We start from the raw sequence: 18955 nt of genomic DNA, 5'->3' as shown, positions 1-18955 counted from the left end.
GCATGGTGAGAGATTTCACCAAGATATTGCAACAATAGAGAAAAGAGGTCGATGAAAATAGAATCCATCAATGCTTGTAAATTACTGTTGGACAATTGTAAAAGATGATCCATTGCAGTAGTATAAGAGACAAGGGGAAAAAAAAATTAGTCAGTTAATGAGAACCAAATGTAGTGCAATTTCTGTAACTGTTTATAACTCACATTAGTGTTTAAACTTTTAGTTATTTGAAGTTTTGAGAAGTGTCCTCTAAAGAAATATCAGAAAATTGACAAAATAATCTGCATCTTTATATTTGCAAAAATAATAATGCTTCAAAGTACTGAAACTTTTATGCACCAATTATATGTAGCAGTAAAAGAAACTCTCATATCATAGAAACAAGAGACAACTAAAATTTTCATTGTCAGATTTGAATTCAGGAGGTTAAAATTATTAAAAAATGGCTAATTTCATAACTGAACCCGACAACTTTTCAAAATATGTAGAGCAGTTTAATCTTTACAGGGAATCTGTCACATTGTACATGCAGTCTGATGAGTGGACAGCGTATAAAAACAAGAAGAGGAGCAAAATTATATATTGCTTTGTAGGAAAAGCTTTTTTTCATTAAAATCAATGGTGTTTTATTCATGAGTCCAGTCACTGAGTGCCGGCAAAGAGATTTAGACCACACAGATATCTGGTATAAACCCTCTCTTGGTAAGAGTAGGTGCACAAGAGTGATGTGCTTTTTTTTTACCAGCCTTTCATAGTTATATGCAGTTATATGCAGTTATAGGGTTAATCTTTTAGTAACATTCCTAAGTATGCCATTGGCTATATTAAAAAATATGCCAAAAATGTCTGTGACGTATATCTATTTTGGAACTCCATCTGCAGCGCCTCCTATTTTCCGACTTCATCTCTGGCAATGTCTCTGGCACGTAACATCTCAGCCTTGAATTTGGACTTGCACAGATAGCCAGTCTTTCTTATCGCATCTGCATTCCGTTCCTTTGTATCAGTCTGCAGCTGGTGACCTTGAGGTACGCATACTTTTCCTGATACCAGCAGTAATCAGAGAACAGACTCTTCCATGTATCAAACATCAGCTGCAGGCTTTTAAAAAGCCATCTTGCTCCTCATATACAAAAGAAAACTTTGTTATAAAAAATGCATTTATAAATATATATTTGTACTCTCACAGTAAAAAAGCATAAAGAAAAATATTTTGCATTCTCACAGTCCTCCCCTAAAATACTTTTCTGATTCCCTAAGTCTATCCCAGGGGTCTCAAACATGCGGCCCGCGGGCCGCATGCGGCCCCTGAGGCTGTTTGTTGCGGCCCGCAGACCCCGTGACAAATCGCGGCTCTATGCTGAGGGTCGGCGCCGGCAGGAACTTTACTGCATTTGAATCCATCTGCGGTGCCGCGCAAGGAGCTGTCAGTTCTATCCCAGTTGCTGCTGCTGTCTGCCAATCAGATGCAAGGAGGTGACGTCATACAGCGACGTCACTTCCTTGCATCTGATTGGCAGGCAGCAGCCATTGGTCCAGACACAGCTCCTCTGCGCTGCACCGCAAATGGATTCAAATGCAGTGAAGTTCCTGCCGGCGCCGACCCTCAGCACAGAGCCGCGATCGTCACGGGCCGCGACAAGCAGGTAAGGTACGTGCTCAAGTTCAGGACCCGCTGCGTGCTGGACACAGCGCGTCCTGATCGGCGGGGCCGCAAGTCTACTCCTTAGGAGACCGCAGCTGCCCGTGCCTGCGATCAGGGGTTTGGGCCGCTGCGGTCTCCTCGCTGTGCTCTGCCTAGGGAGGACGCTTCAGACAACGCAGCATAAATTCACATGCTGCGGCCTCTGGAAGCCACACCGCAGTTCCGTTTTCACTGCGGGCCGTACACTCACAGTGGGCATGGGATTTTTAGAAATCCCATGCCCACTGTGCTTTTACCATACATAGCAGGGTTTTGGACGCAGCTGAAGCATGCAGCATCCAAAACTCTGCAAGTACTGATCGTGGGCACACAGGGAACGGAGGAAAGGTGAGGAGATTTTTTTTTTTTTTGTTTGCGTATTACTAAAGGATGGACAGAATACTACAGGGATGGCCACAATACTACAAGGGTGGGCAGAATACTACAGGGATGGCCACAATACTACAAGGGTGGGCAGAATACTACAGGGATGGCCACAATACTACAAGGGTGGGCAGAATACTACAGGGATGGCCACAATACTACAAGTGTGGGCAGAATACTACAGGGATGGCCACAATACTACAGGGATGGGCAGAATACTACAGGGATGGGCAGAATACTACAGGGATGGGCAGAATACTACAGGGATGGGCAGAATACTACAGGGATGGGCAGAATACTACAAGGGTGGGCAGAATACTACAGGGATGGCCACAATACTACAAGGGTGGGCAGAATACTACAGGGATGGCCACAATACTACAAGGGTGGGCAGAATACTACAGGGATGGCCACAATACTACAGGGATGGGCAGAATACTAAAGGGATGGGCAGAATACTACAGGGATGGGCAGAATACTACAGGGATGGGCAGAATACTACAGGGACGGCCACAATACTACAAGGGTGGGCAGAATACTACAGGGATGGCCACAATACTACAAGGGTGGGCAGAATACTACAGGGATGGCCACAATACTACAGGGATGGGCAGAATACTACAGGGATGGGCAGAATACTACAGGGATGGGCAGAATACTACAGGGATGGGCAGAATACTACAGGGATGGCCACAATACTACAGGGATGGCCACAATACTACAAGGATGGGCAGAATATTACAGGGATGGCCACAATACTAAAAGGGTGGGCAGAATACTACAGGGATGGCCACAATACGACAGGGATGGGCAGAATACTACAGGGATGGCCACAATACTACAAGGGTGGGCAGAATACTACAGGGATGGCCACAATACTACAGGGATGGGCAGAATACTACAGGGATGGGCAGAATACTACAGGGATGGGCAGAATACTACAGGGATGGGCATAATACTACAGGGATGGCCACAATACTACAGGGATGGGCAGAATACTACAAGGATGGCCACAATACTACAGGGATGGCCAGAATATTACAGGGATGGCCACAATACTACAAGGGTGGTCAGAATACTACAGGGATGGCCACAATACTACAGGGATGGCCACAATACCACAAGGGTGGGCAGAATACTACAGGGATGGCCACAATACTACAAGGGTGGGCAGAATACTACAGTGATGGCCACAATACTACAAGGGTGGGCAGAATACTACAGGGATGGCTACAATACTACAGGGATGGGCAGAATACTACAGGGATGGCTACAATACTACAGGGATGGGCAGAATACTACAGGGATGGGCAGAATACTACAGGGATGGCCACAATACTACAGGGATGGCCACAATACTACAGGGATGGCCACAATACTACAAGGATGGGCAGAATATTACAGGGATGGCCACAATACTACAGGGATGGCCACAATACTACAAGGGTGGGCAGAATACTACAGGGATGGCCACAATACTACAGGGATGGGCAGAATACTACAGGGATGGGCACAATACTACAGGGATGGCCACAATACTACAGGGATGGCCAGAATACTACAGGGATGGGCACAATACTACAGGGATGGGCACAATACTACAGGGATGGGCAGAATACTACAGGGATGGGCAGAATACTACAGGGATGGGCAGAATACTACAGGGATGGGCACAATACTACAGGGATGGGCACAATACTACAGGGATGGCCACAATACTACAGGGATGGGCAGAATACTACAAGGATGGCCACAATACTACAGGGATGGCCACAATACTACAAGGATGGGCAGAATATTACAGGGATGGCCACAATACTACAGGGATGGCCACAATACTACAGGGATGGGCAGAATACTACAGGGATGGGCAGAATACTACAGGGATGGGCTGAATACTACAGGGATGGCCACAATACTACGGGAATTGGCAGAATACCACAGAGCACAATACTATAAGGATGAGCACAATACTACAGGGCACAAGAATGGGCACTATACTACTGGGCACAATACCACAAGGATGAGCACCTTACTACAGGGCACACGGATGGGCACATTACTACAAGATTTTGGCTAAGATTACTATATGATGCTGCTAATTGTAAAACAATTACAAGAAGGTGATAAAATGTAAAAAAAAAAAAAAAAATCCTAAAGCATGACTTTTATTTACATTGAAAATGCTTTTCTGTATATAAACTTAACAAAAAAAAGTGCACGTTTGTTATAATAAACAAGCAAAAAATGTTTACAAAAGTGATCCAAGATGTATAGAAAAAAAAAACATGGATTCATTAAAAATGTTCACTTTGTCCTGCAAATAATGCGGCCCCCCTCATTTTTTTTTTCTATATGCGGCCCATACACCCAGCTGAGTTTGAGACCCCTGGTCTATCCCTACATGAATTACCTTTGAATCAGACTGGTCCCGAGCGGGGAGGGTAGTGGAGTCTTCACCAGATTGAGATTAATGTTCCCTTATAGAGCAATCCCCTTTGTACCCAAATTTCTGAGGACCAGAGGATTCCCATTATCCCTGCTAGTTCCCGGTACTGTCATTATTTTCCTATGGGATCAGTATAATCATGGGGGGTCTAAACTTCCCATATATTAAAAAATAAATTAATATATATATATATATATATATATATATATATATATATATATATATATATATATATATATATATAATATATATAATATATATATATATATATATATATATATATATAATACACCCGCAGATTGTGAGGTTCCTGCCCTCTCAGAGACTATATGAAATGGCATAAGAACCATGGCCAAAGTACAATGTCCTAGCCCTGGAGGCTCCCCAAACAAAATCTCATAGGGTGTTAGTCCTATAGGCTGGCATGGGATGTTTCTGACTGAGTATAGGGCTCTGGGCAATATCTCAGGCCAGGGAAGGGACAGTTCCTGACTGGCTTTTAGGATTTTATTCTTCAGGGTCCCATTGAGTCTTAGGTCTTCACACACCCTACCAACCACAGAGGAGTGGCAAAACTTAAGTATGCTCCCACTAGGGACCAGAGCTCTCTGGTCACATCTTTTGTAAAGGCAAGGCCTTAAATCGCTCTCCATAACTTCTGGGATTCCAAAGCAGCAGACCTACTTCTGTAAGCAATTTCTTGATAGTTGTTTTGGCTGTCATGTTGGAGACAGGGTAGGCCTCGGGCCATGCTGAGAACATACAGTACAGACCAAAAGGAAAAAGCCCTGGCGAAACGAGTCAGGGTGTCTCATTGGTAAGGCTTTATTAATATGTAGCAGTGTGATACAATTGTTTATTGGTATTTGGCAGCTTAGTTACTTTTGCATCAGGTTTTCCCTGACATATTTATTATTTTTATCTGCCATCTTATTTTATTCTTACATGGTTTCATACTGCTCTCATATTATGCCTATGTCATCTCACTATGTAGATTTCACCATTCATTTTTTTTGGCACAGTTAATACCTGATATGTATATTATCCCCATTGTGGGGTTATTGTGAATTTTTTGCACACTGTAAGATTTCATATAAATAATTACCTATTATGGTTTAAAATTTACGCTGGCAGCTGTGCGTGTTGTATGACTCAGTTTTTTATATGTGCCACATATTCATTCCTACATTTTTAATGCTGTGTATTTGTGTATTTTTTTTTTTTGTAGTAAAGATTTATTTTTATTTAAATCATTTGGATTTTCTTCTGGGTAGTTTTATAGGTATTAATACCCATAATTTTGCAATATACAGGACAAAGATTTTTTAAAAAATATGATAAATATTGGAATTTGCTAAAGGAGGAGAAGACAATAGGGGACCTCATCCCTCCTGAAGTTCACCTATAGAAAAGCCAAATAATATACAGAGCTTGGTAGCACCTACAGGGGGTATTTGCAACGTGAAAGATATTGTAAGAAATACATTATTTGTAAAAATATAGAAAATAAAACCAGAAGAAAATTTTTGAAGGGAAAAGAAGTAATTATTAAAGATTTAATTACCTGTCAAACTAAAGGAGTGATATACTGCATTCAATGTCCTTGTCAGAAAAGGTATATTGGGAGAACTATACGACCCCTATGTAAAAGAATTGGGGAACACATCAGAAACACAAATAAATGTAATAAACAGTCCCTATCTAAACATTACTTAATGAAGCATGGAGGATCTTTTAGGGGATCTCAGGTTTGGGATATACAAAAAGTAATGAAAGACTGGGAGGTGATTTTATGGGGCCACAAGGGGGACTAGTGCGATCCTCGCATGACTCTTGGCTCCCACTGGCAGCACAGCGGGAGCTGAGTGTCACTGCGACTGAGGTCCGTTCTTGCGATCGGACCACAGCTGCGGGGGCGGGCCGGCGCTGCAGAGGGGAGGGATTTATCTCCCTCTCTCCTCCATTGCCGGCTATTTCCATTCTCGCTCTGCACTCGCAGTACACCGGTGTTTGTGAGTGCAGTGCGATTTTTTTTCTCGCCCCATAGACTTGTATGGGTGCGCGAGAAACAAGGATCGCATTGCACCCGCAGAATGCTGCAACTATTTTCTCAGTCTGATTAGGGCTGAGAAAATAATCGCTCATGGGTGCTAGCACATAGGCTAATATTGGTCTGAGTGGAATGCAATGTTTTATCGCAGTCCACTTGCTCCGATTTTCATCCCGTGTGTCTTAGGCTTTAAGGGCTCACACACCTCTATGGGAATCTTCCTACTGCCAGTATAACATGTATAGAACAAGTTGTCAGGGATTTGCTCATATTTAGGTGATGTCTATGAGGCCATATTGTTTTGGGACACATTAAGGTAATAAGATGGGCGAGTGCTGAACAGAATATTGTTCAAAGAATGGCTTCTTAAAACCTCATATGGGTACATAATTGTATTTTTCTTCTGTTTTTTATTGTTCTATTTTTTTTTCTGTTTTGTTTTTTAGGACATAATTATGGGGGCTGCCATCTTGCCAAAGCAGTTATAAACCTGTTTTCTAGCAGCCACAATAATAATATACAGGCTTTGACCTATTGACTTCTATAGGAATTTTTTTTTTATATATATAGCATGCTCTGATCTGGGCAGTGGGCATAGGGAAGGAATGGTAGAGGTGAGCTGTGACCATCGCACATTGTGAATAATGGGTCCTATGTCATTTGCTGGATAGACAGTAGCCGATAATCTTTGTGTATATAATAATATGCAAAAAGGAAACTAAAGCAAAAAAAAACATAAAACTTGATTTATTTTAAGGATGGATGTGATCAGTGCATATTTAAAAGAAGGGAAAAACAATTGGTTAGATTAGATAGATGGATTAGGCCTGTAACATGTCTTATTCTGTTGCGTAATAACGGACCGTGACTCATTTATAAGTCAATGGGTCCGCAAAATCACCGGAAGCTGCACGGAAGCAGTTCCGTGTAACCTCCGTTGGGTGCCCGTGCAGTCTGTGTCCCGCTCCCCCGCCAGCCCCGCAGCTGCTCGCGCTCCAGTGTGTCGGCATATGCCGGCGCTGCAGTGTGTCGGCATATGCTGGCGCTGCAGTGCGAGCAGCCGCAGGGATGATGAGCGTTGCCGTCAGAAGGTTAGTAAAGTTCATTACCTGCGGTGATGAATTCCTGCTCTCCTGACGTCAGCGCTCGTCACTGACAGCCTCATTCTCACATCACCTCTCGCGGATGGCCCGAGACTGTGACTAGCGGTGACGTCACAGGCCGCTCGCGAGAGGTGATCTGAGAACGCGACGGGCATAGAACTCAGTGATAAATAGTAGAAATTTCAGCTCACCCATATGCAGTCTTCAAGGCGAAGGTGGATGCCCGCAGTCCCCGGACAGGCCGGTCCGTAATTCAGAATGGATGTAGAGAAAAGGAGCGTATGGGACTCAGCACCAATGCAGTAATAATAAAACTTGGAACTTTATTCGGAATTTTTTTAAAAGAAGAGTATTGCATTGGTGCTGAGTCTCATACGCTCCTTTTCTCTACATCCATAGAACTCAGTGACCAGCGCTGATGTCAGGAGTGCAGAGGTTTCCATCACCGTAGGTAATGTACCTCGCTAACCTCCTAAAGTCAGCACTGGTCATGCCCTGCAGTGACCTGGGCTGACTTCATGATGTTAGCTCAGGTCAGTGTACTGCTCTCCCAGCCAATGGGGAACAGTCTGTTCTTCCTTGAGTGGGACAGTGAGTATGGATAGTCGCGGGACCCCCTTATTGGATTACACCAGACCTGGATTTGTTTTTCCTTTTCAATAAATTGGTGAAAGAGGGAATGTGTTGGGGTTTTTTTTCCAAATAAAAATGTGTCTATTTTTTTAAATTATTGACTGGGTTATGATGTCTGGTATCTGATATACACCGTGACCTCACTAACGCCATGGCTTTATGCCAGATGACATTACACATCTGGTATCAACCCCATTTGCCACTGCACCAGGGCATCGGGATGAGCTGGGGAAAAGCACCAGGATTGGCACATCTAATGGATGTGACACTACTGGGGCGGCTGCGGCCTGCTATTCTAGTTCTATGCTAGTCTGAGAATACCAGACCACAGCTGTCCGCTTTACCTTGGCTGGTGATCCAATTTGGGGGGACCCCACATTTTTTGTCTTAAATTTTATGTATTTATTTAATTTAAAATGACAGCGTGGGGTGCCCTCTGTTATGGATTACCAGCCAAGGTGAAGCTGCCAGCTGTGGTCTGCAGGCTTCAGCCGTCTGCTTTACCCAAGCTGGCTACAAAAAATAGGGTGACCCCACGTCGGTTTTTAATTATTTATTTATTTTTTTGGCTAAATACAAGGCTAAGCACCCTTTAGTGCCACATGAAAGGCACTAAAGGGTGCAAGATTACAAAATGCTGTGGAGTGGGACATTATTTGTCTTTTTCGTCTATTATCTATCTATCCCTTTATCTAGCCCTCCATTCAATCATTCCTCTATTTATCCTTCTATCTATCTCTCTATCTATCCCTCTATCTATTTGTATCTAGCTATCCATCTATTTATCTAGCTGCTTCTGTATTTTGCGGTCCGCAAAAAAAAAAAAAACTTAAGGAACACGGATGACACACGGCCTGTATACGGAACAGAATGGATGTCACTCGGATGCCATACGGATGCATCCGTGAAAAAAACGGACCATTGTTTGCGGACCGCAAAAACTGAACGGTCATGTGAATAAGCCCTTAATCTGCTTGAAAAAGCTCTAAAAAATGAAAAACTGAATCAACATGTGCGCTGTAATGTCAAAACGACTGGTTGTTCATATTTTCCATCTTTTGTCTTTTATATTATGTGACAAAAACCTAAAATGTCAAAGATGCTTTAGGGAAAACACTACCAGCAACTTCTGCTTTAAAAACAATTTGGTTACACTGGCTTCTGAAAGACACAAAGTACACATACCTTTACTCTTGAATGGCAAATCTATCGAGTTATGGAGGAAAATTTCCTGTTGTTAATTATACACATGTTCAGACAAAGCAGCAATAAACTCAACAACTTGATAGTTTTCTAAGAGCATTACTTGAGGGTGATGTGAGACAGTTTTTATATTTAATCTTTATTTTTTTTATTGCAGAGGGCAGGGAGCTACCCCTGCTGCCATGCAAAAAGCACAGCAAGTATCTCAAGGTTTAGATCTCCTAACCGCTAAAGTAGAAAATGCTGCCCGTAAGCTGGAAGCCCTAACCAACTCCAAACAGGCTATTGGAAAAAGGATTGATGCTGCTCAGGTGAGGCTCACACTGAGCTTGTGTGCTCTCCATGGCAATGATATATTCATATATTTAATAGAGCTGGGCGGACCCACGGATATTTGGTTTTGGCGGGGCCGGTTTGGAGGTGGACTTGAGTGCAAACTTGACCCGGACGCCGAACCCCATGTATGTCTAAGGGACCCAAACTTAAATTTTATAAAATGGTGATAGTAAATGCTAGGGGTCTGTAAAAGGAAGCAAAATGGGGATTAAAGCAGGACAATTATAATCTGTCTCCTGCGCAGCTGTCATACTGCTTCTGGTGCCACTCATTAGCGGTTATGAATATTCACTGCTTCCCCCACCCACCCTCTGTGACCACATCTGTGATTGGTTGCATCTGTGATTGGTTACCCTCACAGTAGCTGTCTGGGTCCCAGAAGTGGAGTGTAAAAATAAATAAATGGAAAAAATGGAGTAGGGTTCCCTGTATTTGATACCCAGCGCAGATAAAGCAGGTCAGCTGGAGGCTGCAGCCCTCAGCTGTGTGTGTTAACTTAGCCTCAGCATCAAAATAAGGGAACTCATGCGCGTTAATAAATATATAATTTATAAATTTAAAAAACGGCGCGCAGTCTCGCGCCTCCACCACAATTTTGATCCCCAGCCAAAATGAAGCAGACAGCTGGGGGCTGATATTATCTGGCTGCGGAGGCCCATGGTTATTGGGCCCTTCCCAGCTTGCCCAGACTTTGTGCATCCAGGAGATGTGCTAATCCTGGCATTTACCAACATGCAGTTTGGTGCTTTTTTGCCAGGAAATGCAAATTTGGTGAAACAATGTCTGCAACGAAATGCTAAACATTCGCACATAACCTAATCCGGTAATCTAGCATGGAGTTCAATGACTTCACCTGAGGTCACACTTGGGGTTCCCACAGTACCCCGCTGTGACTTCAGTTGAACTTGTTGAACTTGCCTCAGGTGAAGATATTGAACTCCATTGAAGCATTACCGGATTAGGAGATGTGCACACATTGAGTATTTGGTTGCAGACAATTCTGCACCAAATCTGTATCTACTGGCAAAAAAAAATAAATTCCAAAACCGCATGTGGTGTTCGTGCATTTTAGTGCTTTTATTTACCAGGAGATACAGATTTGGTGCAGAAAAGTCGGCAACCAAATACTCAACTTGTGCACGTAGCCTAATCTGGCATTGAGTTAAATGACTTCAGGTGGGGTATGAATTCAATAAATTCAGTTCAGGTCAGTTCACCTTAGGTTACAGATGGTACTGTGGAAACAGCCAGCTGTGACCTCAGGTGAACTATCTGATGTCACTGCTCACAGCTGCCGCTCTGTCATTGTGTCCTGGATGCAACGGTGCGCAGTCACATTTTCTAATGTGACTGTGTACAGCTACCTCAGTTCTAGCAGAGCCAGGATCATCATGGGACATTGTGTCTGTGGATTAAGCTTTGCTTTTGTTTTAATATAGTAGTTTTTTGTTATGGTTTTTTTTGTTTAATAATGGGAGGGTCTCATAGACCCCTCCCCATTACTAACCTAGGGCTTGTTGACAGCTGTGAGTTTTGATTTTTTTTTTAGACAAATCACAGCTGTCATTAACCCCTTATATTACCCTGATTGCTGACACTCTTAGGGCAAATGGGATGAGCTGGGTAAGCGTCGAGGTTGGCACAGCTAATGGATGCTTCAATTCTGGGGCCGCTGAAGGCTGCTATTTTTAATTTAAGCTGGGGCCCAATAACCATGGGCCTTCCCAGCCTGAGAATTTCAGCCGCCAGCTGTCTGTTTTGTTAGCTGGGTATCAAATTTTTAAAAAAAATAAATAAATAAATATATTATTTAAAGGGAATCTGACAGTTGGCTTTTGCAACCCCATCTGAGGGAAACATTATGTAGAGACAGAGTCCCTGATTTAAGTGATGTCACTTATTAGTCAGCTTACTGTCATTTGATAAATGTATTGTTTTTTCTGCTGCAGATCTAGCAGATATTTAAATATGGAGCTCTATAACCCTTTCCCCTACCACTGATTGATAGCTTTCTGCCCATATACAGTGTACATAGAAATCTGTCAATCAGTAGTGAGGACAACAAGCCAAATAGTCCTCTAATGATTATTTCATGTTGATTTAAAGAGTGAATTTATCAAAATTATACTAAGCAGCCCAGTAAGTGATACGTCACTGGAATCCGCGTCACTGTCTTTACATTATGCTGCTTTCAGATTAGGTGGCAAAAATTTGGTGACTGATTCCCTTTAAATAATAAAAAAAAAGCAATATTGAGTCCCTCGTATTTTGATATACAGCCAAGATATTGCACACAACTGGGGGCAGCAGCCTCCAGCTGTCTGTTTTCTCTGCCCTGGGTATCATAATTAGGGGAACCCTATGCTATTTTTTCCAAATTATTTTGTTTATTTTTACACTTCAGTTCTGGGACCCAAACAGCTAGTGTGAGGGCAATCAATCAAAGACGCCAGCAGTTTGACTGCAACCAATCACCAAGCAGACCAGGAAGCAGTGTGACAGCTGTGCAGAGACTCAAGAAGTATAATTGTCCTGCTTTTTATCCCCATTTTGCTGCGCTCCACCCCCTTTTTTTTTTTTTCTTCCCCCCCCCCTTTCCTTTCCTCTGTTATCCGGGTGGCTGATCCTGAACTGTAACATAGACTTCCCTAAGAAGTCAAAGTTGTTGGTACCCCTTGTTTAATGAAAGAAAACCCCACAATGCTCACAAAAATAACTTTAATCTGACAAAATTAATACTAAATAAAAATCTATGAAAATCAACAAGTAAAAGTCAGTCATTGCTTTTCAACCATGCTTCCACAGAATTTTTAAAAAAAATAAAACTCATGAAATAGGCCTTGACAGAAATGATAGTAACCTTAACGTAATATTTAGTTGCACTACCTTTTGAGACAATCACTGCAATAAAATGATTCCTGTAACGGTCAATGAGAACTCTGCACCTCTCGACAGGTATTTTGTCCCACTCCTCAAGATCAAACTGCTCCAGTTGTCTCGTGTTCGAAGGTTGTCTTTTCCAGACTGCATGTCAGCTCTTTCCAAAGATGCTCAATAGGAATTAGGTCAGGACTCATAGAAGGCCACTTCAGAATTGTCCAATGTTTTCCTCTTAGCCATTCTTGGGTGTTTTTAGCTGTGTGTTTTGAGTCATTATCCTGTTCCAAGACCCATGACCTGCGACTGAGACCAAGCTTTCTGACAGTGGGCAGCACATTTCTCTTTGGAATCTCTAGATAGTCTTGAGATTTCATTGTACCCTGCACATATTTTACACCCCTGTGCCAGATGCAGCAAAGCAGTCCCAGAACATAACAGAGCCTCCTCCATGTTTCACAGTGTTCTTTTCTTAATATGCTTCATTTTTCAGTCTGTGAACATAGAACTGATGTGCCAAAAAGTTAAATTTTTTGTCTAAATTGTCTTTCCATGAAATGAGACAAACTCAAGCCCACCTATTGGAAGTAGCAATCCTGAGGCTATGTGTCCACAGTAGAATGTTGCTGCGGATTTTTCTGCATGAAAATCCGCGGCTTTCCCGCAAAATCCGCACCTTTTCAAAGGTGCGGATTTGCCGCGGATTTACCGCGGAATTGCCGCGGATTTTGGTGTGGATTTTTTTTTTCCCAATTCTGAAGCCAAAATCCGGATCAAAATCCGCAACAATAATTGACATGTTGCAGATTTTTCCGGATCAAAATCCTCACCAAATCCGCCGCGGAAAAATCCGCAGCATGGGCACAGCATTTCCAAAAAGCCATAGAAATGGCTGGGAAGTGCCGCTGCTGCAGATTTTTGGGAAATCCGCGGCTTTTCCTCGAGAAATCCGCCGCAAAATCCGCGCATTTTCCGCAGCGTGGGCACATAGCCTAGAAGTCAAAAGTGCCTTTTCATATGACCTAGGATATATGCCAGATCAGAATCCCAATTTGCATGCAAAGTGTGGGTAACTGATCTGGCTTATGAGAAACTTTGTGGGGATCACGGGGGAAGACTATTCTCCTTACGGAGATCTGACAAACCAGTCTGGCTGTCAGTGGTGAGGAGACTTACAGCTGCAATGCCACTCTGGGAATTATTCAAATTGTCTCTCCAGGAAAGGAGACAAACTCCCAGAAGCTTTGTGGCTTGTCAATATGTAGTTTGACATATTTCAGTCTGGCTTTTTTATGTTTTTTTTTTTTTCCAACAATGGTGTCCTCCTTGGCTTGAAGTTCACCTTTAATCTCTTTTAGAAGTTTTTGTCAGATTCAAGTTTTTTCTGTGACCATTGTGGGTTTTTCTTTCATTAAATGAGGGGTACCAACAATTTTGACCACGTGTGTATATTGTTCCACGTCATCTTTTATAATGCTATTAAATACTTTGCACACCACTGATGTCAGACTTACCGGACGGTGGTTACCTGGTTCCACCCTCCTGCCATTCTTAAATATCGGTACCCCGTTAGTCATTCTCCAGTCCTAAGGTACCAACCCTGTTACAAGAGAGTCTAAGAAGATGAGATACAGCGGTCTGTCGATTACTGAGCTCAATATCTGTAAATGAATGACATCCGGCATGTGGGATTTGTCGGTTTAATTTACTCGGATATCATTTGAGCGCAATCTGATTTGTTCACAAACCCATAAACTAGAGCGGCCAATCCTATTCTTGACTGCAAATCCTGCATGCTGCGGTTTTTGTTTTTTTTCTTTGGACCACTTGATCCAAGGAAAAAATCGGACATGTGCACTGCTTCATTGAGTAAGAGTGATCCAAGTGTGATCCAATGTTCTGTCGGATATCATTCGGACAGAAAATATGGTAGCCTGAACAATTCCTTAAGGTGACACAATTTAATTGTGATGTCCGAGATTGTCAGGGTACAAGATTTTGATCTGCCTGCTATCCCATGTTCCCATAACAGAGGAGGCTCTGCCGGAGGAGTTTAATTTTCTCTATTCATAAAGAACACAAGTATGCCTAACAGAGTGTGCATCTACAGGAGTTGGCTAACTAATATGTATGAAAACATCCTTGATCGATTTTCTTTTAATGGAGGTTTAGAAAAAAAATAGACCTTTTATGTCTTCTCTAAAATCTGTTTATTTGTATTGCACAGAGCTGGCTTGCGGATCCTAATGGTGGCCCTGAAGGAGAGGAGAACATTCGAGCCATTCTAGCTGAAGCTAAGAAGATTGCTGAGCTATGTGAGGATCCCAAAGACAGAGAGGATATCCTCCGCTCCTTGGGGGAGATTGCAGCTCTTACTGCGAAGTTATCTGACCTTCGTAAACAGTATGCATCACTAACAGCTGAGATTAATTGTCCCAAAAAAGTGTAAATATGTCCCAAATTGGCTAATATAAGAAAAAAAGATTGTGAGCTGCCAAAAGGGAAAGTTCCTCTTTTATATGTGATAAAAACCTGAGCTATACAGTAAATACATTGCTGCAAATAAACAGAGATGAACACTAATTATATTGGCTTTCCTTGTTTCCAAATTAGGGGAAAAGGTGACACCCCTGAAGCACGTGCCCTTGCTAAGCAAATAGCTACTTCACTGCAGAACCTACAAACTAAGGTGAATCGTGCTGTAGGCAACAGCCGTCCAGTGAAAGCTGCAGTAAACATGGAGGGGAAAGTGGAGCAGGCTCAACGCTGGATTGACAACCCTTCAGTGGATGACCGTGGAGTTGGTGTGTACAACAAATACATTTTGTAATGCATGATATGGTGGACTGACCATGTAGTTATCCAATGCTGACATCCAGAGGCGGATTATGAGGGCAATCTGGGCTATCGCCTGAGGCTCCAGGTGGCCAATGCTTCGAAAAGTAAATTGCCCTATTATAATCCGTATGAAACATTTAAAAGATGCTGGGTCCGCCTGTCTATAGGAGCATGTAGTAGACCTGTGTGTGTCTGTATTTGCATGCAGCAGAGCCGTGTATGTCTGTCTATGGGCATGTAGTAGAGCCTTGTATATCTATGGTCATGTAGCAGAGCCATGTATGTCTATGCTCATATAGCAGAGTTATGTATGTCTATGGTCATTTAGGACAGCCGTGTATGTCTATGGGCATGTAGCAGAGCTGTGTGTGTATATACACTGCAGAAAGACACTAACAATAGATTTATTATATCCCTATTCTACCCTAGTTCAGTGATGGCCAAAAGTATTGGCACCCCTGCAATTCTGTCAGATAATACTCAGTTTCTTCTTGAAAATGATTGCAATCACAAATTCTTTGGTATTATCTTTATTTATTTTGCTTGCAATGAAAAAAACACAAAAGAGAATGAAACAAAAATCAGATAATTTCACACAAAACTCCAAAAATGGGCCAGACAAAAGTATTGGCACCCTTAGCCTAATACTTGGTTGCACAACCTTTAGCAAAAATAACTGCGAACAACCGCTTCCGGTAACCATCAATGAGTTTCTTACAGTGCTCTGCTGGAATTTTTGACCATTCTTTTTTGGCAACTGCTCCAGATCCCTGATATTTGAAGGGTGCCTTCTCCAAACTGCCATTTTGAGATCTCTCCACAGGTGTTCTATGGGATTCAGGTCTGGACTCATTGCTGGCCACTTTAGTAGTCTCCAGTGCTTTCTATCAAACCATTTTCTAGTGCTTTTTGAAGTGTGTTTTGGGTCATTGTCCTGCTGGAAAACCCATGACCTCTGAAGAGGACCCAGCTTTCTCACCCTGGGCCCTACATTATGCTGCAACATTTGTTGGTAGTCTTCAGACTTCATAATGCCATGCACACAGTCAAGCAGTCCAGTCCAGTGTCAGAGACAGCAAAGCAACCCCAAAACATCAGGGAACCTCCGCCATGTTTGACTGTAGGGACAGCGTTATTTTCTTTGAATGCCTCTTCTTTTTTTTTTTCTTCCTGTAAACTCTATGTTAATGGCTTTTCCCAAAAAGCTCTACTTTTGTCTCATCTGACCAGAGAACATTCTTCCAAAATGTTTTACGCTTTCTCAGGTAAGTTTTGGCAAACTCCAGCCTGGCTTTTTTATGTCTCTGGGTAAGAAGTGGGGTCTTCTGGGTATCCTACCATACAGTCCCTTTTCATTCAGACACCGACGGATAGTACGGGTCGACACTGTTGTACCCTCGGACTGCAGGGCAGCTTAAACTTGTTTGGATGTTAGTCGAGGTTCTTTATCCACCATCCGCACAATCTTGCGTTGAAATCTCTCGTCAATTTTTCTTTTCCTTCCACATCTAGGGAGGTTAGCCACAGTGCCATGGGCTTTAAACTTCTTGATGACACTGCGCACCGTAGACACAGGAACTTTCAGGTCTTTGGAGATGGACTTGTAGCCTTGAGATTGCTCATGCTTCCTCACAATTTGGATTCTCAAGTCCTCAGACAGTTCTTTGGTCTTCTTTCTTTTCTCCATGCTCAATGTGGTACACACAAGAACACAGGTCAGAGGTTGAGTCAACTTTAATCCATGTCAACTGGCTGCAAGTGTGATTTAGTTTTTGCCAACACCTGTTAGGTGCCACAGGTAAGTTACAGGTGCTGTTAATTACACAAATTAGAGAAGCATCACATTATTTTTCAAACAGTGCCAATACTTTTGTCCACCCCCTTTTTTATGTTTGGTGTGGAATTATATCCAATTTGGCTTCATGACAATTTTTTTTTTTCTTTCATTGAAGACAAATTAAATGAAGATAATAATACCAAAGAATTTGTGATTGCAAACATTTTCAAGAAGAAACTGAGTATTATCTGACAGAATTGCAGGGGTGCCAATACTTTTGGCCAGCACTGTACATTGAAATTAGTAATTCACCATCAGGGACGTTTTAATAGGAAAAAGGTTTTCTTTTTATATTTTCTGCTGTGTAAACCTGGGGTGTGCTGTATGGTAAAGAGCATCTTATAGTCCAAAAAATATGGTGCTTAGCTTTATTAAGCCCCTGGCCAAAAGTCATAGCCACAGCTACTTGGGTATGGCCGCTGAAGAGGGTGCCGGCCGTGTGTAACATAATCGGTGACTTCTAACGCTGCCGGCTGCCCTTTGTTCCTCTGTTCATTATTGTAAAGCTTGTACTGTGTATGTGTTAAAGAGGCTGACATGCGCAGTATAAACAGGTTCGTCCCGGAAGATGAAGGATATCACCGCGAGGAGAGAGGATCCTCCAATCTCCGTTGAGCGCCAGAACTCAATTTGAACCATGTGTCTTTAGCGTTGGAGCCGCTTGTGTGTATACGCTGTATGTGTCTGTCTTTTGGCTCCTGTTTCCGACTCATACACCATATGACTATAGTGTGGATGTGTGTGTACAGTATGGTGCTGTGTGTACAATGCACTATCTATGATATGCTGCCCCCAGCCTCCATAAAAAATATATATATATTTGCCTTATTCTGTCTGTCTCCAAAATGACGTCATTACAGTGACAACCATCGCATTTGCCGCTGGGCTTAGCCTGGCCCTGCCCCCCCCCCCGCACGGATTGGCCGCTCGGCCAGGCCCCGCCCCCGTATGCATTGGCCTGCACAGCAGGAAACCAACAAACAAAAAGTGAACCAACACTGTCGCTTTGAATAGTTACCTGATGTGTACCATGCTTACTAGCTTACCCCAGCTCCCGGCACACGTGTCCCGAAGCCGGCGTACGTTGGTAACCATGATACACATCGGGTAACTATGGAAACCGCTTTGCATAGTTGCCCGCTCGGCCACGCCCCCCACACATGAAACAAAGATTGAGTTGTTTGGTCATACAAAAAGGCGTTATGCATGGAGGCAAAAAAAACCACGGCATTCCAAGAAAAGCACTTGCTACCCACAGTAAAATTTGGTGGAGATTCCTCTGCCTCCCTCCAGCCTCCGCCAGCATCAGCCTCTGCCTCCCTCCAGCCTCCCCCCAGTCTCAGTCTCAGCCTCTGCCTCCCTCCAGCCTCCCCCCAGTCTCAGCCTCTGCCTCCCTCAAGCCTCCCCCCAGTCTCAGCCTCTGCCTCCCTCCAGCCTCCCCCCAGTCTCAGCCTCTGCCTCCCTCCAGCCTCCCCCCAGTCTCAGCCTCTGCCTGCCCCTCGTCCACTATCCTCACATTGCAGCCTCTGCCTGTCCCTTCCCCAGAATCCTCACTTCACAG

The 18955-nt window shown here is 43.1% G+C and overlaps 1 protein-coding gene across 2 annotated transcripts in view; it reads left to right on the top strand.

Annotated features, from left to right (window-relative positions):
- The window catches only part of VCL (vinculin), a 341576-nt gene that overhangs the window by 194889 nt on the left and 127732 nt on the right, over positions 1-18955 (top strand). For both annotated transcript variants that reach the window (XM_075349103.1, XM_075349102.1), the window contains exons 9-11: positions 9664-9817; positions 14947-15122; positions 15333-15523. In XM_075349103.1, coding sequence (XP_075205218.1) covers positions 9664-9817; positions 14947-15122; positions 15333-15523 — 521 coding nt within the window. The remainder of the gene's footprint in view (positions 1-9663; positions 9818-14946; positions 15123-15332; positions 15524-18955) is intronic.

This window comes from Anomaloglossus baeobatrachus, chromosome 5 (genome assembly GCF_048569485.1).
Source record: "Anomaloglossus baeobatrachus isolate aAnoBae1 chromosome 5, aAnoBae1.hap1, whole genome shotgun sequence".
Classification (NCBI taxonomy): Eukaryota; Metazoa; Chordata; class Amphibia; order Anura; family Aromobatidae; genus Anomaloglossus; species Anomaloglossus baeobatrachus.
This window is presented reverse-complemented; position numbering and strand designations above follow the sequence as displayed.